Source organism: Xiphophorus couchianus, chromosome 18, assembly GCF_001444195.1.
Source record: "Xiphophorus couchianus chromosome 18, X_couchianus-1.0, whole genome shotgun sequence".
NCBI lineage: Eukaryota > Metazoa > Chordata > Actinopteri > Cyprinodontiformes > Poeciliidae > Xiphophorus > Xiphophorus couchianus.
Genome location: NC_040245.1, coordinates 3,010,796 through 3,038,450, shown reverse-complemented (window position 1 = coordinate 3,038,450; position 27,655 = coordinate 3,010,796). Strand labels below are relative to the sequence as shown.

The window sequence follows — 27,655 nt, the reverse complement described above, 5'->3', positions numbered from 1 at the left end:
AGGTTGAACTTAAAAATAAAATAAAATGATAATGACATATTTAATTGCATTTAATTTTAATTTAGTTTAATATTCAACAAGCTGAGAAGAAAATCCACATAAAGCAGATGGATAGATGTAAATGTGTCTCTTCAGCGAAAAATACCACTGATTCTAGCCTCAGTAACTAACAACTGATTAATCACCTGAATTGATCACCAGCTTGTGCGTAATCAAATGTCTCAAGGTTGTAATGACCCGGAGGGCAAATCTGCGCTCCACTACCACACTGGAAACTGGAATTACAAGCACCACCTCAGCCAAAGTTTTGAAATCAGGGAACATTTCTCGAGATGAAGAGATCAGCATGGAGTTCAAATGTTCTCCTTGTGCATGCAGGTGTTATTTCCAGGTACTTTAGCTTCATTTCACAGTCCAAATTCATAACTGTAGGGGTAGCTGGTCCTCTCTAAACTGCTGCAAGGACCAGCAGATAGACAACAGACGTCCATCCATGCCGAATAAATCGACCAGACTAATAGATTTTTCTAAAATCTCACTGAAAAAGTGATGCTGTGCTTCTGCCATTAAATATTAATTAGTTTCCGGGCGACGTTGATTCTAATAACCTAACCGTCTTTCACCTTGCCGCTCTTATTTTAAACCCATTCCAACACAATCATCTGCCATCATCTGAAGCACGGCAGGCAGCGCTGAAAGCTGGTCAGATTACCAAAGGCAAACTGCCTTCTGGAGATTATTCATCTGACCCACATCGCCGGATTACAGTCTGCTGCGAACCAAAAAACATTTTACTTTACATATAAGACAATTCTGGCATAACACGGAAATACTTAAACTGCAAAAAAAAAAAAAAAAAAAAAAAAAGGGGTTTTGGGTTATTATTTTTGAAAATAACTTTCAGTTGAAGCCTTATTTGAAAAAAAAGAATCTTGTGCAAAATCAGTTTTCTTTTCTGTTAAACAAATTAAAATAATAAAAAGAAATGCATTTCATAATCTGCAACACTTTATAGTTCATTTTGTGACTGAAACAATCAGATCAGTTGATTATTGAAATAATCAACTAATTTACATACTCAAAAAGATAACATTTGTTGAAAGAGCAACATATTCACAGCGGTAATAAAGCCACAACTGTAGAAGAAATCTATATGTACATTTCTAATTTAAAGAAAAATACCTTGTCTGTAAATATATTCTACCAAGAAAAGGCATTTGGTAAGGCTGTTGAAATGGTCTAGTCAAATTCCAGAACTGAACCTGATAGAAAAGTTGCAGGAATGTTGTTTCAGTAGACCACATACTTTAAAGTAAATAATAATAAAAAAAACTTCCTATTCAACTGGGTTAGCTGCACAATTAACAAAACAAAGACAAAATAAAGACGGTGTGTAGATTTATATAAAACCACAAAGTGGAGTTAATTATTTTCGCCACTGCATTACCTCAGAGCAACGTATGCAGAGCTGTAACTTCTACAGCAACACATTTCACTGTCAAATGAGGCAGGAAAAGGCTGCAGGGAAATCAAACGTCTGATTTACATGCAATTATCAGCCTCAGGGGAGATTTGCATGGCAGAAGTGACCAGAATAACGCTGCATTATCTTTACTTCTCATCACACTTTCATTTTGTTTTTAATAGGAGGTGTTGGACAAGGGTTTACACGTCTACCAGTTGAAGGAAAAATACCTCTTTTACTTTCTGAGTGACCCATTTGTCACTTATTTCACAAATTACATCAAAAAACACCACAACTTAAGTTGAATATCCAATTAAATCCATCTGTTTCCAAACCGTTTCTGTGGGGCTAGTAAACAGAATAATGCTGAATTATATTAAGTTCTCATCAAGCGTTCACTTCGTTTCTAACAGGAGGCATTGGATAAGGTTTTAAATAGCTACGGGTTTAAAGAGAAACATCCTTTATTAATTTTCAGTGGCTTATTTGTCATTTATCTCACAAATTACATCCAGAAACACCTCAAAAAAATGATGTGGAAAATCTGACTAATCACGTCTCTTTCCTAACAGTTTCTGGTGGAGTTAGAAACAAGAAAACCGCCATTTTATGAAAATGAAATGAAACTGACAAGGAAGTGGACAGAATGTTGGTGGGAGGAGATCATGAGAGAGAATTATAAAGAGAAACGTCTTGTTTATCTAGGCTGCAGTAAAAATTAGACACACAGGCGGCACACAACAAACAAGGTGAGATAGGGATTGTTTTAGTATCACAGGGCGCCAAGAACCAACTGATTTCAGCTGAAATGTAGCCTTCACCAAACACAATGCAAAAACAAATCATCATGAAAGTCATCAATTCAGGGTGAAAATACTGTGAAACATTTTAAACTACACAAGCATTACCTTTTAACATACAGCAGTAAAACCTGAGTAAAATGTGTTTTAGAGCCGCAAGAGGGAAAAGATCCCAGATTTAAACTCAGCCTGATGCAGTTTAAGTACATTTCAGATTTAATCAACTGGATGCGTGAAAATGTCTCGATGTCATGATGCAATCAATAAAAACCTGTTAGTAATGAACTGCATACTTTAAAAACAGAAGGAATTCAGTGGCACCAATAAAGTAGAAAAATATGCCCAGGATATTATTTTTGAAGTTTCTGGCTGGATGTGAAATATTAATTTCCCCCTAAATCTAAAAAGTGGTTGTGAAAGGAACGATCTTCATCATGCAATTATGATAATTGGCTATTAATGTTTTACATTGTGAAGGGATCAAAGCCCTTTCTTCATGGAAGAATTGTTATTTTGTCTGTTGTCGCTCATATCTTATTATTTCAAGTCTGGACTTTGAGTGTACCACTCCAGAGCTTTCATTTTTGTGAGTCATCAGCTGGATTCGCTAATTTGCTTTGCATCATTATTGTGTTGCTGCTCAGGTGTGCTGGAGCCTAAAAGGGAAGTATTTTGTATTTTCCAGGCACATGGTGCCATTTTATAGCACAACCAAGTAACTATGATGCCTTCTGTTGTTACTAAAACGCTGTAGATATAAAAAACTAACTTAAAGGAAATTTTAATTTGTAATTTGAGGTCTTAAAATTGGGTCTCTGTCTCTTTAAGAAGCTCCTGCTCTTTTCAACGCGTCGTCACAACAGTACTCCTCATTATGCCGTTTGCAGCCGTTTCTAGGAGCGTTGGATGAGACGTAGGTTGCATGTAGTGCAACCAGGTGTTTGATAATTGCTGCTGCCGCTAGTCTAGAGGAGCTGAGTGGAAGACGGCGCTCGGTAAGAGCAAACGTTTAGGCATCCGGAATGGTTGCCAGGGGAGATTCAATTGGATTGCTCAAACATGCATAAAACAATCAAAACAAAACCAAGTATGTTTTTGATAACAGAAAACATTAAAACATGACGTAAAGTTTAATAAAGTCAATTTTACATAATAAGGTCCAAGTGTTGTAAGTGGAACTTGCAATTATTTACTTAAACCAGCTGATATTTCTTGCTGAAAAGTCACTTGTAAATTAGTTTTGTCTTATTTCAGGTGAACTAAAGTATTTGCACTAGAAAGTAGATAAAAATAAAGATTTTGTGTTTTCACAGTGTAATTTTACAACACACCTAACAGGATCTGTCCACAGAATATTTTCCCAAATGTCTTGGGGACAAGATGTGTTTGTGTATTTTTGCGGCTGGGAAGTTGTTTTCATCCTGGAACTGGACACAATTTGCAGCAGCATGACCTTAATCTTGCATTTGTGCTCAAAAATCCACCAGTGTGGCTGAGCAAAATCAATTCTGCAAGGAAAAGTGGGCAAAAATCAATCATTGAGAGTTAATCCCAAAGGTTACACACCCAGTTATAAGGTTTAGGTGGGGAATTATACGTTTTTTTTCCTTTTACATGGGGACTGGTTGGTTCAGGCAGATGTTTTATTTCTTTTGTAAATTAAATAGTTGGTTAGCTCAGATTATCTTTGGTATTAAGTTGTTCAAACTGACAGTTTCCTATGTGCAAACTTGTGTTTCTGAGGTAATATCTGCTCTAATATCTGGCTGGTTCTGACAGATGCTTTATTCCTTTTGTAAATTAAATAACATATTGTGTTAGCTCAGATTTCCTGATTGAAATCTGTTCAAAATCTTTCAGTTTTCTATGTATAAACTCGTGTTTATGAGGTAATGTCTCATTTCCTACAGGTTCAGAAGAAAACGGGATGAAAGCAGCAGGGCTCACCTTCATATCCACCATCTGTTTGGAGGAACTACAACAGCGATACTATTCATCTTTGTCCTTCAATTACCATAAAACACAGAGTCACAGTGGGTGCAATTCAGTGGTATTGCATTACTGTCCCTGCTAACCAGAGGTCACACAGACTTCATATTCAGCAGCCAACAGAACTCACATGCACCAACTTCCCTTTCTGTAGGATTTCCATTTCAACAACACGGCAGCGGTATTTAAGAGTCAGCTGACGTGAAGCTGATTCAGACACATGGCTGGTTTCAGGAAGCAGGGAACGAGGGGAGCTGGGAGACAAAACAAAGGGATGAATGGAGAGAGAGAGAGAGCGAGATGGGGGGGGGAGACAGGCGGAACGATACGGCTGATGAAGCGCTGAGTGATGGGGGCCGGTGCAGGCCGGGGGGTAATCAGAAAATTGAAGGTGGTGAAATATTCATGCTGTGAATTGAGGATGAGGATGAAGGTGGAGCTGCCTACCTGCCATCCGGCCTACGGCGATTTTCTGGTCACTCCTCCTGTCAGTCAGTCAGTCCAGAGAGCGAACAGACGCTCAGTCAGCCTGGTCACTTTCCCCAACTACAAGCTCATGGACTCCCTCCCATCTCCACACACACACACACCCCCACACACACACTCCTCTCTAGCTGAACCACTCCCTCCTCCATCTCCACTTCCTCCTCAGTCCCTTGGACCACTCCCTCTTCCTCCTGCCACTCCCTCCCCCCAGATTTCCCTCTTCATCCTCTTTACATCCCTCCTCTTCCTCGTGTCTCATTAACTAAAGGCAGGGAGAGCGGAGAGTGGCGGGGCGGAGCCTGGCTCACGGCCACGTTCACACACACTGCATCAGCATCTGTACAGCCAGGCACCGCCAGGAAGAGATGCTGCAGAGTCACACTGCATGATTAATGACACCCTCACAGAAAAGGTTAGGCACCACACCGACACATGCAGCCTTTTCCTGGTGGAAATATAATAACAAGACGCCATGTTACACCAACTGGCTAAAGAGATCCCGTTTGTCTTCAGTTTGGATCGACAGGAAGTGGATTTCTGCAGCTTAAATCGCAAAAAAGTGATAAAATTCAAAGCATAAAGGAGATTTTCCCTGTTTAGTCTGGTAAGGTCCAGACTTAGCATGCTGCAATAATCAATTAATTGCATGATCAAGGTTATTATTGTGAACTAAAACTAACAAAATAACAAAAACATTTCTGTTAACTGAAAAAAAAACATAAACTAGAATTACGTGTTTATAAAACTAAAAAAATGAAATTATTAATATAATATTCTTTGATTTTTTGATTATGAATCTATTTATTAGCCTTTTGAGCTGAACTTAAGCTCATCTGCAAAACAGCAACAGAAAAAGTTGGGAGAAAACACCAGAGTCTGTTGATCGTTCAACAATAATTTAATACATTTTTGGAAAATGTTAACGTCTGTTGATTATTCCTTATCCAATCCATGTATACATAATCACAACACAATACTCTGACTTTTTAAATCTGACATATGAAAAACAAACTACTAACACAACTAATAAAAACTAAACTATAATTAAATTACATTTAACTAATAAATGAATACTAACAAGCACACTAAAAACGAATTAAAGCTAAATTAATTGCTTTAATTAGAAATAAAACAACACTATAATTAAAAACCCAAAACTATTATAACCCTTGGTATGATAAGTTAAAACGAGGTAAATAATTTCCATCCTGATGACTGATATTTTTTAGAAGGGTAGGTAATTTTGTTTACGGAGACGTCATAATCCATCTTATTTATGGTATTGGTTGTTTTAGGTTTTTATTTTTGCTGTTTTTTATTGTTAAGTTTTACTTTAGATATTTCAAATTCCAGCACTAAGTGTTTATTAGTCTTTGAGAAGGTAAAGTTGCATTATTCTGCTTTTATCATAAAATTAACGGAAAACGGTCTCAAAACTAAAATATTATCGTTTATCACAATAAATAACTGTAATAAATAATTACTGGGACAATTTATTGTCCAGCAAACTTTGTAATTGTGACAGGCTTTATCAAGAGACAAATTTAACTTTCATTGCAGGCAAGGAAGCTGATGCTTTTTAAAGAAAAACGTGTTTAGAAAACACATCTATTATGATAGTGAGACATTTTGCCTATCTGTGATTCACAAAACCATATAATCACACAGAAGTGTTGTAAACAGAGATCTTATAAGCACTCAATTCAATAAGTCCTTATTTCTTTACACCGATGGATAAAAATTTGACCTCAGTGCCTGATGCCTAAACTGACGGCAGACTCTCTCACTCCCTGAAGAAAGCACAAAAGATGTGTCATTTCGTCTCTTGTTTTTATCACCTCACACCACAGTCTGCACGTCAGCGCTGTCCACTGGCAAACAGGGCTGTGACGGACGGCTCCGGCAGCTGTAACACTCTACGCACTGCTTCAGTCATCAGTCACATCGATCTGAAGGAACAGTCTGTTCTCTGCTGGCTGCAGCTTTCCCTTTAAACTGGAAATGTGCTTCAGGTGCCGTTATGCTCTGCAGTAATGTGTGTGTGTTTCGTGGAGACGCATCTGCTCCCTCTTGTTCTTTTATATTTAAACATCCAGCCTTTTTCCAAGAGAAATCGAGTTTTTTTTAGTAGAAGATAAAAAAACCCCCCAAACATTACCCATTAATAACATTTCTGCTCTGTTTCAGCTAATTAAAGTCCGGATGGGAGTTCCAACAAGACATAAATTCTACGCCTACTAATGTGAACTCAGAGACAGGAACCATTAAATCCACCAACAGACAGTGAAACTGTTAAAACCCAAATTCACTGAGTTGCATCAATTCGGGGTGAAGTTAAAAGTGTGTTAAAAAGCAGCCTGGTCGTCTAATGTGGGGAGCTAATCTGAGAATTGTTCCTATAATGCCATAAAATTCTTTAATATGTAATCCAGAGGAGTGCAATAAAACTATAAACATTATTAACAGGTGAAGGGGAACAGCGTTGGCCTTCTGGTGTAATCAGGAGTGAGAGGAGAAAAGCTGATCTGTGTGGAAGGTCTCTGGTTACAGAGGACAGATGGTTGGTAAAGACAGAGCACAGCAGACATGAGGCTTTACCACCGCTACGCATTTTCATGCTGTTCCACATCTTGCATCTTTAATGCAACTCCTTCAACATTTAACTATTTCAAATTTAACAGCTCACATGTAAAGGTAAAAAATATTACATTTCCAGAAAGAAAGTGATACATTCTGACAAACAGGAAGGGACCAAGAACAGAGCCTTGAGGGACACCAGAAGATACAGGAAATGAGCATATGAGATCCAAAGGGTCACTTGGGCCTCACTATCTCTTTACCTCATGCCGAGTGGCACTGAGGTTTTTTTGTGTGGTTTCGGGAACTGACGCTCTGACGGGACACCACCCTGCTTTGCTGCTGTCTGACCATAAAAATTAGCCATGATCCTCCTTAGCGTCATGTGACGCTAAGAGCCAGAAAGACATCCGTAGCATGGTATACCCCATTATAAGCCTGGCGGGCCACCAGGCTTTACTTGGCCCCTCCCCAGGATAAGTGTTTTATTTTAAATTAATTTTTTATTTTATTTTTTTACAAAGAACAGGGACAGTAAAGACAGATCAGGCTAGGTGTATAGGTGAAGCACTAAACTGGGCGTGAGGGCTGTCTCTGTTGGAGACCTGGTGACCTGTCCAGGGGAGTCCCAACTCTTGAATTCTCCCATTAGCTGCATTTCCTTTACTAATGTGCATTAAACTTTGTCAGTGTTTTGGTCATGTAAAAAAAAGGGGGAAAAAATCACAATTATGGTGTTTCCATTAAAATCAGATGTGAATAAGTTTGTCCAGATGATAAGTCATTAATAAAAGTTCTGCGCCATTATCCTCCAACTACTTCCTGTTGTCTTCTTCGTGGTTTGCACCAGTGGCAAACCAACAGTGGCAAAAAAAAGGAGTTTGCACTGCAGTTTTTGAATGGAAACACCAAAAAAAGAAAACCACCTCATCCTATTAAACATTTTTTAGCGACAACTCTTTTTTTAAAAAAGAAATTGGCTTATTTCCATTAAGCAGATTTACTTTCAGATTGTCAAATTGCGATTACCAACCATGCAGAAGGATTAGGATCTGTAGTCGTCCTTGCTGTGGAATAAATCAGCTGAGGTTTTTGATGCTACTAGATGCAATACTCCTTTAATCAGTGTTTCAGTTGGATAAAATCAAATATACAACTGAGAAGCTTAAGTTGGGCAGATGACCTTCCCCAGCAGGACCAGCTGTCACTTAACAACTGCCAGAAAACATCATTTTTCCTCTATGTTCTCCATCCCTTCCTCAATTTCAGCTAAACAGTATTTATGTTGGGTTTTTTAATTAGATGATGTGTAACCAGGAGCTTCAGCTGAATTTAAAAGTTCAACATTGACCAATCAGATTGTGCTGGAACATCACAGCTCCGGTCAGACTTTCACCACCCCTCGCTGTCCTTCCACCTGCCGCTCAGCGGGGCAGTCTGTGGGCTTTAATGAGCAGCAATGCATTAATCTACACACACACTCACCGGCACACACTCTGGTTTAAAAGTTCAAAGATTCAAATTGTATTCTGCTCTAGTTTCATGTGGTTCAGGATGATTCATTTATAAAATCAATTCTGCTTTCACAGAAAAGAGAAAAAGACACATCTATGGATCTGTTGCAAACACAGAACCCTGCAAAAATATACAGACAGCTTGAGATTTTTCATATTTTTTCATGTTGCAACTAAAAACTTCAATGTATTGTGGGGAACTTTAATAGGATACACCAACACAAAGTGGTGCTGGATTGTGAAGTGGAAAAAAATTAGACATTCAAAAGGGAAATTTAAAATTTGTATCCCCCTTTCAGTTTACTTCTTCAGTTATTATCAAAATCTTATATATATCAAAATAAATCTGACTTTGTAATTTAATGCCTTGAAATTGGGCCTTTGTCTCTTTAAAAACTCCTGCTCTTTCTGAAACTCTGCCTTCAGGTGGTCATCCCATCATCGCTCTTCTACTAACCCTTTCACAACGTTTTACCAGCGTTGTACTGAGAAGTAGCTCCTATAAAGAGCTCAGCTGATGCGCAGTTCCACCAGGTGTCTGCTAGCTGCTTCTGGCTAGTCTGAAGGAGCTGCTGAAGAAGGCTGCTCTGTGAGATGTAAGCTTGGAAATTGCAGCTTGGAGGCGGAGCTGCGCCTTGAAGGCGGGGCTAGGTCCAACCAGGCATTTTGCACAGTTGAATGGTTGCCATGGAAATTAAAGGATTTCTCAAACATGCATGAAAGAATCAAAGCAACACTCCAGATTTGGTTTTGATGACTGAATAACATTACAACATGATGTAAAGCTAAAAATAAAGTCAGTTTTACAAATTACTGTACCTTTTAAAAAACCCAAAACTGAGAGAATTTTTACTTTTACTATTTTCTCCACTGTTGGTTCCATGACGGCATCAACAAATATCAATAAAAATCTAAATATGAGTATTTTACACAGTAACCGCATTGCCTAAAAGACACTGCAAAAAAGTTGTCCGTTGATTTTTCAATCTTCACTTTTATCGTTACCACAATAAATATGTCAAACTTGACCTGCTGGGGTCATAGCAGTGAAAGGAGGTTCTAGAAAGTACAGACTCAGAGATTAACACTCAGGAAGTGTGTAGAGGTCTGAACATTTTACTCTGCTAGTCCAAAACCCAATGCCTAATTTAACTGTCTCACTTCTCCTTTGATGCTCTAGATATGATAAATATCCAAATTCTTCATGCATTTGCATGTAATGCTTCACGAGAATCAGGATATTGAAGATGCAAACTTGCCAGGGAGGATAAGGAAACCAGTAACTCCACCACCGGCAGCCATAACAACCTTGATGATAAGAACTATTTATTACTACATTTCTGGGGAAATGTGTTACTGTGGCTGTGTCTCTCTCAGCAATAATAGACCCATAAACACAAATACTGCTCTTGAAAATCATTCCCATTTATAATACGCTTCTTTAGGACAGCAGCCACATGAAAAAGTGTGATTTGTAACACTAAGCAGCACACAGTAACTGCATCTAATCATATTTTCAATTTTATCGATGCAAAGGAAAAAATAGCAAAGCTAACAATCCCGACAATACGGACAGTTTGGGGGTTTTAAAACATTATCAATTGTTTTAAAACCCCAAAACAATTGGGGTAAGAATCATAATTCTTACCTTGAAGATATTTATCTAGATAAATGATAAACGATAGGATAAATGCTCAACCCAATGTCAAAGACATACAAACATTTGCTGTGTGTAGCTAAACGTCAGAAAGTTGAACTGAGTTGCTAACGTTTGTGGTGCTAACAACTATTAACAACACAAGCCAATGGCATATTGCTAGTTTGATAGTAAGTATTACAGTAAATATCCGATATTTATCTCAGTATTTGACAGAGGTAGAGTACTCAAAAATTGTAATCAAGTAATAGTTGTTTATAATTTAAGAACAAGGCAAGAGCTAGTTCTAATCTCATGGCTTGTTTGTTATTGTCATAGCAACCCCATAGCAACCGCTATGGCAGTTTGTTTTGGTGCCTACCAAGATGGCTGCCAAAGTTCCCAGAGGTGTGAGGTCACATGAGAACTATGCATTGTGTTAATTCACCCACCATGACAGGTTCTAAAGTAAAACACACTAAAAAAAAGTCCAGACTTTGACTATGTCATTCCCAAAACCTTCAATTTGTTCTTTTCTTTTTGAGCCATTCAGAGGTGGATTTGATTTGCAACATCATCCTGATAAATAGGTTCAAAGATTCCAGAAGTTCAGGTAAACTGTCTCTGATACGAAGAAGAAAAGCAACCGCAATCCATCGTATAGATTTGTCTGTATAAAGTTATTTTTCTGAAATGTTGTTAGTTTTTCAGCAGTTGTAGCTGACGGAGCAACTTCCACTTCGGTCCCATCGCTGAACAATAGCAGAAATGACAAAAAAACAAAAAAACAAGTAAATAATTAATTAAGCAAATAAATTTCAAACAACAGATACATGATCAGAAGACAATCAATATTTTCTTCATGGTTTGTTTATATATTTTAAACATATTGAAAAGTTATCAGCTTTGACAAGAAACTGGAAATAACTGGTAAAAACATCCAAAAATTTGTTCAGACAAAACTTTGATCCTTATCATTAATTCTTAATCTGTTGTTCTCAATAACATTATTATTTAACAGCATAATGGAGGTGCACTGTACCTGGAGATACTGCAATACCAGGACAATGCATGGAGTGGATGAGGCAAGCCCCAGATCCAGCTACTTGTTCCAAAAATCAATTTAATATTTGGTCCTCGTGTAGAGGACTATCAAATATTAAACTGATAAGAACAGAATTTACGCTTGATCTGAGCCAAAAGGCCGAGAAGCGATACCACGTAACCGGGGAGGAAACCATTTCTTCCAGGCCCAGTTCAGTTTAACTCACGGTTCGGAAACTTTTAAATTAATTTAAAGCTTTAGCAGCAACAGAAACAGTGGTATATTTATTGTATATTTATTTTATGATGACCCGGTAGTTTTAGTATTAGTATGTCGCGGGATATTAAACTCAGTTGGTCAACTGAAGGAAAATATCCGGGTTTACATGAAACCACGTGGTGCGCGTTCGTCCAATAGGAAGCGGAGAAGCGAATGCGACTACCAATTTAATTTCACATAACACATAAACGTACGTGACGATTTTTTTTTTTCGCTGTTTAATTCCAGTTACTTAAATAAAGTTTTCCAGAAGGGCTAAATTAAGTTTATAACCCACCAAGTAATTGATATATGACACTAAATAATATATATATCGACAAAAGTAACTCATAACGGGCCCAATGGCAGCGAGGAGAGGCTCTTACACCAAATACCAACCCGTTAATAACTTGCTAAATATTCCCAGGAACCTTTAAAAAATAAACTTTCGTAAAAATGTACAGCAAGCCCAGACGTAACCTGCACACATAAGTCACCTCCAACCAACCAACCAACCAACACTACGAGAAGGTAACACACTCAGTCCGATATATTAAAACTTTTACTTAGTTTACCTGATTAAAACTATCAACGACACTCCGACGACGGTATTATGTTGTAAACAACAACAACAACAAACTGCTGTTAAACCTTTGGAAACTAATGTTATAGGAGAAACATTTGCAACGAAAACATTTGCATCGTAATTATAGCTGTAATAATGCGAATGCAACTACATTTGTATGCAACACACACTTTCAGGCAGAAGATAAACTGAAACTCACCAGGAAACGTCGCTTTACTTCTTGAATTGATGTTGGAAAATGAGCTAAGCTAACGATCAATTAACCTAGCCTTCAGTACGCGCATGCGCAGACGGCATACCCAGCCGCTTTACACAAGCGCAAACAAAGAAAGGTTAAAAATAAATTATCATAACCCGGAAGAGTTTTTAGTACACAGTATTCACAAACTTCTCCTTATTAGTTTTATTAACAATCCCCTTGTGAAACGAGTTGTGTGGCGTTTTTACACTTGAGATTAGATTTATTTATTTATTAAATAATAATTTAGGGACACGTAAACACTTTTTCTACAAGTCACCTCTAATAAATAAACTGAAAAAAACATTTTAAAAATCACTTTCTATTTTTAAATACTGTTTAGTTGAATTATTATAGATTAAAAATAATAACACAAATTACCCGTACCTGTGATCTTTTGATTGATTATTTTAAGATTAATTTTCAGATTAATTGTGCTAAACTCTATTTTAAAATTCCCTGATTTAAAAAGTCAAAACGTACAATAAAAATATTATCAATACCACAGTATCTTATTTTAAATTGATTATTTTAAGATTCATTTTCAGATCAACTGTGTTTACTAACCAAATATGTATTTATTCTGATTCAAATATTAGAAACAAACAGAAACAAGAAAAATATTACCAATACATTTATTTTAAGATTAGTTTTCAGAATAATTGGGCTTACTAACCAAACTTTAATTCAATTTAAATATTAGAAACACATGAAAACAAAAAAATAATAATTCAAAAGAAAATTACTTTCTATTCTAAAACAGATTAGAAAACTAAAATATAATTTAAAAAATATTACCAATGGACTGTTTTTAAATAATTGTTTAATGATTGTTTTTTAAATGTATTGTGCAAACTAAACCAAATATATATATAATTCATATCAATATTTTAATTACATAAGTAAATGCAATATAGAACAAGAGTTCTAAAAGTAGTGAGTAAATGTACACCGAATAAAATAATTTAATTTAAAACATGTGTGTGTGAATGTTCGTGTTTCCTTGAAGCCACCAGGTGTGTACGTGCTGCCGGAGGTGACAGGCGGCTCACCGTTGTTGCAGTACTGTAGCAGCAGGTTGGTGCTGTCACACAGGCTCCCACACGAAGCGATCCTCTCCGACATCCTTCCCCGCTCCTCTCCTCTGCCGTCCCTGTCCGCGGCTCCTCCGGCTCTCGGCGGACTCCCCCGTCCTCCCTTCGCTTTTCTCCGCCTCGTCTTCACGCCCTCGCCGCTTCCCGTCTCCCCCACATCCATAAACATTCACATTCACACCTTCACCTGCTGCCGCTGCCTCTGCTTCTCCCGCTCCAGCTTCACAGCTAGCGGCAAGCCGACGTTTTTATTACAGACCCACTTCCGTTTCTTACTTTCAAATTAAAAGCATGTCGCTTCTGTTTTCATCGTACTTTGGGATCCTCTTTCTATTGGAATACAAAAATGGCAGCGTTCTGAACAGACTCAACATAATGCTGCCACCGCCATGTTTCATAGTTTTCTTAGGTGTGAAAGAATGCCTATAAATAAACCACTATTTAGAACATTTATGAGAAATAACATGAAAAAAAACGTTGAATCCCATAATTTTTTTATCTTAAATTTTTCATCCTAATTTTTGTTTTCTGCTTTTCATTATCTTTTAAATAAAATATAAATTAAAATAACTTAATCATTTTCTAATTGTTTGCCAGTCAAATTTATCAAGCAAGCAATAAATGGGAAAGTTGCTTGTGAGAAAAAGGCCAAATGAACAGTCCTGCTGCATAAAATAAATAAATAAGTAAATAAATAAATAATGGGAATAAAATAAAATGTATGAGATTAATGTAAAATATTTCAGAGTTTAATGTCATTAAGAGAGGGGATTGTGTCAGAAAAAATTTTCTGGTAATGAATTTACATTGGATTATCTGATGATAAAATTGTCCACCACAGAAATCATGGCCATCTAAAATCAGAAGGTATGAAGCAAATTTATGCTAAATGAATGTAATAATTGAATAAAAAGCATTCTAAAATGTATGCTTTTTTATGCATTTTTGTAGCATTGTGTGTGGGCTTGCAAAGGAGGCCAGAGGTTAATATATTAACGATTCTCCCAACTCGTTTAAATCTGTGATTCCCATTCATAGGTCACTTTGGTTTTTGGACTCTCCTGTTCTGTTAAACAAATCTTTTCAATGCTGGCACAAAATACCAGCTGAAATCAATAATAATTCATGACCAAATGGGATTATAGGCTTTGTCAAGTTAAAAGAAATTTTAGAAAATTTCAGCACTTCTTTAAAAAAAGTCTCCTTATTTATATTTAAAAAGATGTGCACAAATTGTCACTTTAAAAAAACTTATTTTGTTGAATATCATAGAAAACCTACATTTCAGGTGTTTTTTAAAATCCTTGATTATGTTTCTAATAGATTGTATTTAATCATAAAATATCATGTTAAAATGTTAAAACTATTTATTTGGTTGCAATTTCATTCATTCGCATAATTAGAAAGATTTTATTTTGAAAATCCGACCATTCCATGTCCGGTTTCCCTCGTTAACTACGGTTAGCTTACGGAAATGTCTTCCTCTATCTACCCTCCCTGTCGCTGTTTCTATAGCAACAGCTTCTCCGCCAGCTCAGCTGCTTGACCATTGGAGACAGAAAAGGTTGAGGCTTGGAAAAGTGTGCGTCCAAATTACGTAACAAGCGGGTGAGTGAGGTTTCAGTCTCCGAGAGGCCAAATGTAATCTCGGTGTTGTGGTTTTGTTCTTTAATAATTGATGTAGAAGCAGCAGCTACTCCTATTTTAAATTGATTAGGGAACGCCGATGAATGAATGAGTGAACTAAAATAAAACAAAATTAGTTTATTTTCAATCAACTATAATCATTTCTCTAAATGCCAGAAGTTAAACTTATGCCAAATCCTATATTTTTAAGTTTAAATTGTTTAGACAGCTTCTTCAGGGGCAGATTGCTGCGTCCAAGGTGCACATAGGAGCGTTATGGCAGATCCTTCCTCCCAGCAGCACTGCTCCCAGCAAACTCAAGAGATGTTTTGCATCCCTGCTGTTATTTGTGCAGTTTTTCTAATCTCAAATAACATCCCTGCCTTTATTTTCACATCCCTTGACCGAAGGGAGGTGAAGAGTCCCAAAGAGTCTTTCTAATCTCCTGTAGCCTCTTTGTGTTTTCTATGAACAAATACACACACCTTGTACATTGACTGGAAAATATGTTAATTCTGGTCTGAACAACTTTTTATTACTTTATCATTGCTTTTCTTTATTTTGGCACTGTAATGTAGTGTTTCTTTTTGTTTTATGAAAGGCACTTTGAACTACTTGTTGCTACATAAATAGGAAATAAAAAGGGACAGAAACCTAAAAATAAATAAATAATATGTTTATTAAATATACTGTATTAAATGACAGTATATTGTGTGTTTATGTTACACTTGAGGTTAGTGATAGTTCATGGGATTTTATTATGCATGATATATAAAATGACCAACCTATATCATATAAAAATTAATTTCTTGTTTTTGAAATATTTTCTCAAATATCTGCAGGAGAGACGGAATAATTTCTAAATAAACAAATTAAGTAAAAATAAATAAAATCCATTCCAATCAATAGTTTTTGTTTTATGTTTCAAACAAAACACAAAACTTTATTAAACGTTATTCTATAATAACGTTTAATTATTAAACTTTTATTAATTGAGTTTAAACATTATATCTATTTTCCAGTTATTCATATTGCCGTTCAGTGGTAAAGAACTCCCGTTGTTTTTCGGGATTTCTACAAACTATTTCACACACGCTTTGCGTTGACGTCATCAGCACCCGCCCTGAACTCCGTAATGCGCCTGCGCCGTTACGTAGGGTTGTTATTGTCACGTGACCATTCCTAACTCCAGCCGCTGCTTGAAAGTGCTAGAAGTTATGATGAAACCAGGTGAAATAAAAGGTTCTGACTTGTGGCCGAGAGGTTTATTAGTTAAACTTCACTCCGTCGGTCTGTGTTAAGTTTCCTCTCAGGCTTTTCTGGTGAAAAGCTTCTTTAAACCAGAAGCTAACTTTACTGTCGGTGGGGTTAGCATTAGCCGAAGCGCCTTCAACGGAGGAAGAACTGAACTCACAGTGAGTACAACTAACTTTTATGTTTCTGTTTAAGCTAAGAAAAAAGTGGTTGAAGAAAAATGGGAGGAAGAAATATCAACAGTTGTTAGACCGACCGAGTTAATATTTTTCAAACCGCTCATTTGTGAGTGTTTGTCCAAAGTGGCGACACACCAAAGTTTTGATGAAATAAAAAACTCCTCAACAGTAAAGGAATTAATTACAGTAATCGGATATCTATCTGGCCGTTTTAACATAAAATCGGTTTCACCACACTTACATTTCAAATACTTGAGATTAGTTTATGACTAAATGTATTAATTAAGATATCCAGTTGTGTTTGGCTACACGCAATACCTATTTGAGAAATATTTAATTACATTCTGACTTGTATAAGTAACGTCATATTCACTTTTTGATCTGATTTGTCATAATTCCAATTAAACGTATCTTAAATGTACTTTTAGACAGGTGATACACAAGATGAACAAGTGCAAATTAAATTTAAAAAGCAAATAATGACTCAGCAAAACTAACTTAGAGATTAGTTCAAAGTTTGGCAATAAATCAATTGCATGATAAATTACAGTGAACTCAATCAACTCATTAAAAACTGGATGACAAAAGACTTTAGTCAGCTCGTTTTTTTAAATGACAATTTTGTTTACATAGACTTCATAATTTATTTTTTATTTGTTATTTCTGTTGTTTATTTATTTTGGATATTTAAATTATCTGCCAGTTCCAGTGTTAAATGTTCAGTAGAATTTAAAATAATCTCAAGACAACAATAGTGTTGTTTATTGCAATAACTTCTGGGACAATTTATCGTCCAGTATAAATTTGTTATTGTGACAGTCCTAGTCAAAGTTTCTTTTTAAAATATCTCCAGATGAATTAGATATATGTTGACCATTAACAGCTTTTCTACGTCAGATATCTTGAATCAACATTCTGAATATTATACTGCGTTTTGTTTTGTCAAAATGTTACAGATTTATGTAACAAAACATGCTGACAGTGTCACTTTTAGCTTTTCGGAGCTGTTTTTCAGAGTGTTAGGTTTGCAGATTTTAGGTTTGGTCCCCATTCAAACCGAATTTATTGGACTATTCGGTGTGAAAACATCCTTAAAGAGCGCTTGCTCTGCTCTGCTCAGTCTGGTTCGTAACGTCGGTCATGGTTGAAGTCGTGTTGCTGCTTCCTGTCAGGCTGGTTTCAGGATGAGCAGGAGATCGAGGTCGTCCCATCTGGGCTTGCTGATGCTGGGCTCCCAGCTGCTCCAGGTGGGCCTGGACAACATCCCCCCGGTCACTCTGGCTGTCCTGGCTCTCAATGTTTACCTTTACCTCTTCCCAGCAGCTCCGCTCCTGAGGGTAAATAACTAATCCACACATCCAAACATTTAAAAACAAAACGATGTATATTTTTTCATTTACTGAATTGTGCTTGGTGGTTTAGTTGACAGAAATAATCACCATTTTGCATGATTTCTAAAAGAAACGCACTGATCCGATATTAATATCTGTATTAATTCTTCAATTTATTGGTAGTTTAGTTACTTGGAACTGAATTACTCTTGGTGCAAAGTTATCAAATAAATGTGTAGGTCATCACATTTATATCTGTTTAAAAAGTCAGGTCAGCTGTTTTTCTGCATCAGATCAGCCGAAACCTCAGAAGTGGAAGAAGTGGATCGGTTCATCCTTAATTTGTTTTGTTTATTCCCAGACCTGTGTGAGCGTCCAGCAGGCGTACTGGCAGGGTGAATGGCGGCGGCTGCTCCTGGCGCCGTTCCACCACGCCGACGACTGGCATCTGTACTTCAACATGGTGTCTCTGCTGTGGAAAGGGATGAACCTGGAGCGGCGGCTGGGCACGGCCTGGTTCATATACGTTCTGTCCGTCTTCTCCGTGCTCACCGGGGCGGTGTACCTGCTGCTGGAGGCGCTGCTAACAGAGCTAGCTGACGACCAGTCCTACAGCCAGGCCTGCGCTGTCGGCTTCTCTGGTACGAGTAGATCTACGGGTTTCTGAGTGGAAACCTTTGGGTCCTCTTCACTGCTTGGTTTTTATGTTTTATTTCCAGGTGTGCTGTTTGCGCTGAAGGTGCTGAATAACCACTACCACCCCGGCAGTGTGACATACGTGATGGGGCTGCCGGTGGCTAGCCGCTACGCCAGCTGGGTGGAGCTCATTCTGATCCACTTAACGGCACCTGGGTAAGTGTAAGAGAAAACATCCTGGATTCTGGAGCCACTTCCCCAGATTAGACTCGTAAAGATGCTTTTTAATCCCAGTAAAACCAGTTTAAACAGCTTTCTAATCATTAACTAAGCCTTCTTCTCACTTTAACTCTGTATTTTATAACTCTGAAACACTTTAAGTTCCACTTTCCACTAGTTTATTTCCAGTTTATTTTTTTATTAATTTATTTAAACATAATGCTGCACTAAATGATATCCTATTCAAATTTCTAAAGATGCTTTTTATTAACTGCACTGTTGGATTTGATCCACTAGATGGAGCCGTTTCACGTGTTTAATAATATATATTATAGACTTAAAAGACATTTTTGTCCTCATTCCTGATAAATTAAAACCATTTAGTCAAAAATTTAAACTGACCTTTTAATAAAAACAGCTTATTGTTTTTGATAAATATCTATTGTGAGACATTTATTTTTTTGAAGAGTAATTTCATGTAATTTTTTAGGTTTAAAAATATAGAAATATATAAAAATTGTGCAAAAAATAAAAATTTTCTTTTATTGGTTGTTGATATTTGTTAATTTTCTTTTTTTAAAAGCACAGTTTATAACTGAATGACAAGAAAAATGATTACTGCTAATTATGGCTGCAGCTAAAGATTATTTCAGTAATCGAGTAATCTATTGATTATTCTGATGAATTGTTGAAACTTAATGCAATTGTTCCATGAAAAAAAAACTGTATTTTTTTATTACAAGGGTTTTATTTTAAAAATGAGACTTTTTCTCAAGTAGATTAGCCTGAAAACAATATAAAGATAACATTTTTATTCAACTTTTATTAAACCAGGTAAGCTGTTAAAAACAAGTCCTTATTTACAATAGAGACGTGACATTTTAAGCGCTAAATAAATAAATACATTGCATTTTCTTTATCCATTTGTAGAATCTTTCACTTATGATTTGGGAAAAATATATTTTCTACCAGTGGAACTTTTTTAAAATCAGTATTAAGGTATTATTGACTTAAAACAAGCTCATATATTTTGCTGAAAAGTTATGTGTAAATTAGTTTTGTCTTATTTCAATTGTACTAAGACATTTACACCAGAAACTGGAGTAAAATGACTTGATAATATTTAGTGTTTGCAGTGAAATCCTGAGCTTTGGAAAAGTTCTGCTGGGAACCATTAAATCCAGGAAGTGTTTGATTCCCAGAACCACGAATGGAGAAGCTGCATTCAGCTTCTGTGCAACACAGATCTGGAACAGAAAACTGAAAAACAGCCGAAACACTGAGTTCCTTTAAATCTGGAGTAAAAACCCAAATGTTTAGAGTTGCTAATGAAACACTGACCAACATTTTAATGTGTGATGACGATAGTTAACTAAATGTAAAGTTTCAATTGTTGATTTTTGTGTTTTTATGATGTAAAGCACTTTGACCTGCCCTGATGCTGAAACCATTGATTGATTGATTGATTGATCCGTGTCTGCTGCTCCTCCAGGACTTCTTTTGTGGGTCACCTGGCAGGGATCCTGGTGGGTTTGCTCTACACGTCCGGACCGCTCAACAGAATCATGAGGAAATGTGCAGGTTTGACTTCATTTAGCCTTTTCTCTTCTTTAAAACCTTCGATCTGACACTGAGGAGACGCCGCGGCTCAAACACATCAGCTCTTAAATATGTTCAAAGTTTTAAATTCATTTGATTAGAAATTGACTCATTTATCATAATCGGGTCTTTCAGTTTGGTTAGACAGTTTGAACAGTAACTTACTGGTTTTACTGGTTTCACTGGATTCTTCTGTTTCTGTGTTTTCTCCAGATTTGTTTATATCAAACGAACACGGATCACATCGCAACTACTACAGATCTTCCGGCACATCAGGTACCAGAGCATGCTGGGAAATATTTCATAAAATATGAAAATAAAGTCATAATATTACCAGGATAAAGTGGTAACATTATGTCTTTCTTCTGTAACTTTATTCTCATAATCTTCTGACTATTTTTGTAAATTTCTAACTTTATTCTGCTAATTTTATCATTTTATTTTTGTTTGACTTCCATTGATGTAATATTATAAATTTATTCTCATATTATTACGACTTTGTTTTCGCAATTTTATGTCTTTATTCTTGAAAAGTTTAAGATTTTATTCTACTAAGAGTTGAATTTTGTAATTTTATTACTTTATTTATTTATTATTTTCTTCATTTCTGTTTGACTTCCATTTTTGTGGTATTATGAATTTATTCTCTTAATTTTATGACATTGTCTCAGAAGATTTTGACATTATTCTCATAATCTTGGCTTTTATTTATCTTTTTCTTATCATGGCCCTCATTCTCTCACATATTCAGGTTATGCTGGCCAGAGTGGAGTACACTATGGATACTTTCATGACCCCCCAGGTTACCACACGGCGTCGTACACCGGCGGGTTGACGGAGGAGCAGCAGCTGGAGGCGGCCATCAGAAACAGTCTGCACGACCGAGGTGAGACGCTCTGAACTCTGGACTCCTCACCTGAAAGAAACACACCTGACGTTACGTCCTGCTCATTCTCTCAGGACGAGGCAATGACCGACGAGGTTGTCCGTATCGTGACTCCTCTGATGATGTCAGCGCCGAGGAGATGAGGTGGAGGAGGAGGAGGCGGTTCGACAGCTGAACTCTGGTTTTGGTGGAAGGAGGAACAGACTGAGGAGGATCGCTCTGAATAAAGCGATCAAACGTCGGCGTTTCACCACCTTCTGTTCTTTCCTGAGTCTGTTATTAATGAGCCAAAGAGAGCCGATTCTGAGCTTATATATTTTGTTAAAACCAGAAGACGTGCAGCTTCTGAGCTTCGACTGCAGGACCAACTTTGGAGGTAAAAGTGAAAAGAAGATTTCTCTTCCTTTTTAACTTAAACTGAACTCTGGTTGGTTTGGACAGTTTGCTTATAAAAATCATCAAACATTTTCCAGTTTCATATCAGACTGTCTGTTAGACAGACTGATATATAAAAAACAGAGGAATAAATGTCTTGAGAAAATAAACTCTGAAAGTCTGAAATCAGTCTCAGATTTTCTAGAAAAAAAAACATTTCTGACTCAAAATTTTGGGAGAAACTCAAATTCTCAGATTAATCTTAGAAATTTTGTAGAAAAACCTACATTTCTGAGTTTGAAAAGTCAAAACATTGCAGAAATTTCTGAGTTCTTTCTGATATTTTAGGTTTTTCTAGAAAAAAATGTGACTTTTCAAACTCAGAAATTTCTGACTTTTTATCTGGATAATTTCTAAAAAAACCCCCAAACAAACAATTTTTACAGAAAATTTCTCAGAAATACCTGACTGTAGAAAATGTTTATGAAATTTCTCTTTTTTTCTAGAAATTTTCTCATAAAATTGTTGTCTTTTTGTAGAAAATTTTCCAAAACTTTTGACTTTTTTCTAGAAAATTAGATTTTTTTTCTCAAAATTAAAAAAATTTGGACTTTTTAATATAAAAGTAATTTTTCAAGTAATTAAAATATGATTTTTTTTCTAGAAAATTTCCGAGAAATGTTTTTTTTCTAGAAAATTTGAGAGAGATTAATTTCACCAAATTAATTTCTCTTAATTTGGAGATGTACAATTGTACAATGAACTTTTTTCTTTTTTTCTGGCTGTTGCCATCAAATAAAGCTGCAGCTCTTCCTCTTGCTGTTTGTGAATTCTCAAATGATTTTTCTTTAATTTTCTAATTGTTTATTTTTGTGACAAATTGTCACAGAACATCTTAAAAAGGCCTTAGAATAAATGTCGTTTTGCAGTAGCAAAGTCTCACACTGATTTAATTTAACCAAAATTTTAAGTCTGCCTTTAAATGCAGCGTGTTTATTAGTCTAGAAAAGTTTTGATACTGAAAAAAAAATTTGAACCTGAGAAAATAAATTTTTTTTATCTGAAAATAATGTGTTAAACTACTTTTCATATTCAAGGTTTTTTTCTTTCAGTCTCAATTTTTTTTTCTTTTGAACAAACTTTTTGGCCCCAATTTAGCTCCATATAGATGTTCTCGACATGTTAGCAAAGTTAAACTGAGTGATTTTTGTTTATTATTGAAACATGGAAGAAGCGAATGTAGCTCAGTTTGTATTGATTGTGATGCAAATGAGCATCTTTGAATAATTTGTTTTTAAAGTTACTGAATATAAAAACATATTTTGATAAAAACTCTAATCTTGAGAAAAACGCGCAGAAATGACGGCTGTAAAATAATCACAAATAATTAGAAGCAGTCACAGTTCATGGCTTTCAGCTTGTTGGCCACGGCAGTCTTCCTGTCAGGTTGGTTTAAACTGGTGGGGTGCCTGTCTGCTAGGTCTCCAAAGACAATATTTCAACTGATTTCCTCCTATCTGATGGACAAATCTAATAAATAGTCGATGTTTTGGCTCATACAGCAGCCTGGCTCTGCTCTGATTGCACACGCTTCCCACCCTCTGATCCCGTTGGAGAGAAAGTTGCCGCTCCAGTCAATCCTGTGTGAAGGTCAATTAGTCGTTGCCTTTGCAAGCTGAGATCACAGCGACTCCCACAGGAAAACCAAACGTGTTGTTGCATAAACGGAACAAGCTGCTGGTGTTAAAGCCGAGCATCAAATCCTGCTTAGCAACTGAAAAAGTGTCGCAGTGAATGAACTGCAGACCGACGGGTCGCTTCTGAAGCAGATTTAATCCTTGCATGTTCTGATTGATCAGGAATCGATTCTGGATCGTTTCCACCGAGCCTCTCTTGTCTTTCTTAACCATCTTCCAGTTCTGATTATTTTTTTTATTCTAAAAGTTGCTGTCAAATAGAGAAATCTACTAAACATTTTTTTAATATAACAGATCTGTCTAATTTCTCACATTCCTTTAAGGTCAAGTAATGAAATCTTTTTTTAAAGTAATATCAAAATTTGTTGAATTTTGAGGAATATTTTATATATATATATATATATATATATATATATATATATATATATATATAATAAAATCATTTTTTTATTATGCTAGCTTTTTGGGGCCCAAGCAGCTGCTTAACTTGCATTATTCCTTGGACCAGCCCTGGTTTTAAGTGAATAAATCCATTAATATTTAGTACTAATTCATCTGACAAATTATTTAACGTATAATAAGACATTTTTACCATGTTACGTGAAATAATATGTCATTGAAAGTAGAACTTATTGACATAAAACAAGCTCTTACATTTTGCTGAAAGGTTTTTTTTATATATTTATATTTAAAGTGTTCAGAGACATTTTCACTGGAAAAAGAGCAGGAACTCCTTGGTGAGAGTTTCCGTTTTTACAGTGTGCCCCAGGTGATCGTGCGGCTTCACGTTTCTGCACCTGGTCGTCGCGTGGAAACGGTTTGCTGTGGAAACGTGAAGCTCACCTCGCTGGACTGACGCTCACAGAAATGGAGCAGATTGGATCCGAACAGCAGAGCCTGAAGTTCTCTAGCAGGGGTCGGGTTCAGTTCAGCACCAAGCCGCGACCTCTTGACCTTTCCTCTCTACAACAATTCGAGAGGCTGAAGAGATGAGATTAAAATCATCTCTCATCTACTCTTCGTCTCCCTGCTGTCACAGTCTTCCCCTCCGTTTCTTCCTTTCTTTTCTTCTGTATTGCTTGAGGATTTTTCTCCCCTCTCTCTCTCTGCCTGTTCTCGCTGACTGATGTGTTTTTCTCTCTCAGTTCATCTCTGGTCTCACAGACCAAAGCAAAGGTTTTGATCTCACGCCGCTTCTTTTCTTCCTCCTCCTCCTCACTCAGGCGCTCTGTGTCTTTGCGCCAGAGTTTCCTTCAGATCACAGTTGGTGATTCTCTCTGATTCTGGTTCTGTTCGGGTGACCCACTTCTGCAGTGAAACCAACGTTTCACCGCGTTGAGTAAAAACAACGGCTCCATCACCATGTCAATGTTACCATCACACCTGAAAATGAAACACCTCATGTGCACAGCTCGGGAGTAACTAGTTACATTTAATAAATTACTTTTACTTTATCTACTTTCTAATCCAAATATCCAGAATAAGACAAAACTAACAAGTAATGTTACAGTAAATGGAAGTTTGTTTTAAGTCAATAATTCTTGAATATTTATGATAAAGTTCTAGTCCCACTAGTAGAATATTCCGGCGTTACCTAGCAACCCCAGCCAAGCCCAGCCCGTTACTTAGCAACCCAGTTCTTGTTCCACAGGCCAATTATCTGACTTAGGACTTGGGGGAAAATGTCTTGTAGAACTTCTTCATCAATATTCAAGAATTATTGACTTAAAACAAGATCCTACGTTTTGCTGAGAAGTTACTTGAAAGTAGAGTAGGGAAGTAACTAGTTACATTTACTCAATTACATTTGATAGAGTAACGTCTTTGGTGAAAATGTACTTTTAGCAGTATTTTTACTTTTACTTTTGCTTGAGTGACTTTATTATGAAGTATTTCTGCTCCTACTGGAGTAAAACTCTGGATTTTCTTCCCGCTGAATGAAAACAAACATGTTTTAATCAGAAATTCACCAAACAGACACACAGTTTCTGTTCAAGTTTATTATTGAAAGAAACCGATTTGGAAAATTTTTCTTTGGCCTGATTTTGCTACTTTTGTTACTCTTATGAATTATTGTCACTTGATCCTTAAAATGCCAAAATTTCCACTTAACTTTAAATTTTATATTGTAAATTACATCATCATTGCCTCTGATGATGTAATTTTTAAATACGAAATGATTGCTAATCTGATCAGTTACTCAGTACTTGAATAGACTTTTTTACCAAATACGCTTTTACTTTTACTTGAGTAACAATACGTTGAAGTAGTGACACTCTTACTTTAGTACAATCTTTGGGTTTTCTGCACTTGTGTTTATTCTCGGTCTGCAGTACAGAAGTCGATCTGCGAATAAGAAAAACTAAAAACAATTTAGTTTTAGCTCAATCTCTGCAAAAACACAAAATCTTACCAAGTATTTTCAACTGGTTTCTGGTGTAAATATCTTAATACACTTGAAATAAGACAAAAGTAACTTTTCAGCAAGATAAATGGTTGTTTTAGTGCAATTATTCCTTAATATTGATTAAAAAATAGTTCTACTTCCACCGGCAGATTATTTCACTTTTCCCATGTTATTAGTTAAATAATCTGTCAATAAAAGTAATGTGTCTTCATCAATTTTAAATAACTATTTACTTAAAACAAACTTCTTTATTTTGCTGAAAATGTACTTTTAAGTTACTTTTGTCTTATTTCAAGTGAACTCAATTATTTGCAGAAGAAACTAGATAAAGATTTAAAAACTGCAGAAATATTCAATTTCTAGTCGTTATTTTTATTATTTTTTTAAAGAAAGCGACAGAGTGACCAGAGTTATGTTTCGTTGCCCCTCCCCCACCTGTTGAGGCTCACTCTCACCCACCTCCTCATTTTAACGTAATTTATTACACGTGCATGAGAACAGTGACGGTTACTGATCTGTTCCAGCTGAGATTTGACCTTTTCTGGCAGGGAAACATAAATTCCTGCGTCCACCTCCTCCCGTCGCATTACTGAATGTTTCTGTGAAGAGGAGTGAAATGCCCCCCGCAGTGATGAGGAAGAGCATTGTCTGCTGTTTCTGCAACAGACAATAGACTGTTGTTTAGAGTCAGCATTACATTTACTTGAGTAACTTAAAAATGTATTTTCAGGAGTAATTTTACTGCTGTGCTTTGAAGCATCATGGAGTATTTTTATTACTTGAGTAAAATTTCTGGATTTTCTACCCGCTGAATGAAAACCAAACATGTTTTAAACCAAAAATCCACCAGACACAGACACACACCTGCAGTTTCTGTTAAAGTTTCTGACATTTTTTATTGAAAGAAACTGATTTGGAAAAATTTTCTTTTGCCTGATTTTATTTTTTGTTACTTTTATGAATTATTGTCATTTTGGTCCTTAAAATACCAAAATTTCCACTTAGCTTTATGTTTTTTTTCCGTCTGATGATGTCATTTTTAAATATTAAGTTATTGCTAATCTGATCAGTTACTCAGTTCTGGAGTAAATTTTTTTTTTTTTTTTTACCAAATACTTTACTTTTACTTGAGTAAAAATGTGTTGAAGTAGTGACACTCTGGGCGTTAATGTCTGCAGTTGAAGGCCAGAAAAAAATCACTCCAGCGTCCGCAAACGGCCCCCGAGCCTCACTTTGGAGACCCCTGGCTTAATTATCTTTAATATTTGAGTGTAAGTTTCTCTAAGAACAGTATTTTCTCTCTCCGTGTGATTTGAACGGACACCTCCCCCCTCCCCGACCTGCTGCTGCGAAGGGAAACGTCCCCGGATCGAGTCCAGAATCCCGATAGAAGGAGAGGAAACAAACAGCCGCAATAAACAAGACGAGGGCGAGGAATAACAGGAAGACGTTTTGTGCCGGGAGGACTAGAGGGACAAAATGTGAAGAGGGGGGAGAAAGAAAAAGAAAGAAGGTCGCTTTAATTTTTTGCTCCTGTTTTGGCTGCTGCCGGTTTCCGGAGTGAATTTCTCAGAGGATGCTGCTGATGCTGCCGCATCTCTCCGAGCGCAGATAGCTCCTCACCATCCGCGCATCTGATAGTGATAAACGGCTGAAGGAGGAAGAGCAGGAAGGGGAGGAGGAGGAGGAGATGTTGGCTGGACCTTCAGAAGGATTTCCCTGAAGCATCTGTCCGCATCTCAGTCGCATCACTGCCGA

At 36.5% G+C, this 27,655-nt stretch overlaps 2 protein-coding genes and 1 non-coding gene across 6 annotated transcripts in view; 1 reads left to right on the top strand and 2 right to left on the bottom strand.

Moving 5' to 3' along the window:
- The window catches only part of eml2 (EMAP like 2), a 37,246-nt gene extending 23,361 nt beyond the window's left edge, over nucleotides 1-13,885 (bottom strand). The window contains exon 1 of one of the 2 annotated variants that reach the window (XM_027999443.1): nucleotides 13,647-13,885. In XM_027999443.1, the coding sequence (XP_027855244.1) occupies nucleotides 13,647-13,857 (211 nt within the window). In that variant the 5' untranslated portion in view covers nucleotides 13,858-13,885. Of the gene's footprint in view, nucleotides 1-4,701; nucleotides 4,724-13,646 lie in introns of those variants that run through there. The other variant, XM_027999444.1, reaches the window with a different exon arrangement.
- Nucleotides 11,494-11,683, bottom strand: LOC114133706 (U2 spliceosomal RNA). Its single transcript, XR_003593245.1, has one exon. It is a non-coding gene; the product is annotated as a U2 spliceosomal RNA (small nuclear RNA).
- A 1,260-nt stretch (nucleotides 13,886-15,145) lies between the features above and the next one.
- On the top strand, nucleotides 15,146-21,659 carry rhbdd1 (rhomboid domain containing 1). 3 transcript variants are annotated; one of them, XM_027999519.1, is made up of 8 exons: nucleotides 15,146-15,296; nucleotides 17,920-18,084; nucleotides 18,440-18,719; nucleotides 18,798-18,930; nucleotides 20,426-20,514; nucleotides 20,746-20,808; nucleotides 21,284-21,418; nucleotides 21,493-21,659. In XM_027999519.1, exons 2-8 carry the CDS (start codon nucleotides 17,932-17,934, stop codon nucleotides 21,591-21,593), a joined length of 954 nt encoding a protein of 317 aa, XP_027855320.1. In that variant the 5' UTR covers nucleotides 15,146-15,296; nucleotides 17,920-17,931; the 3' UTR covers nucleotides 21,594-21,659. The 3 variants fall into 3 exon arrangements, with proteins under 3 accessions (XP_027855320.1, XP_027855321.1, XP_027855319.1); XM_027999520.1 differs by lacking the exon at nucleotides 15,146-15,296 and adding an exon at nucleotides 16,464-16,729 and having other exon boundaries at nucleotides 17,898-18,084; XM_027999518.1 differs by lacking the exon at nucleotides 15,146-15,296 and adding an exon at nucleotides 16,465-16,729.
- Nucleotides 21,660-27,655: the final 5,996 nt, after the last annotated feature.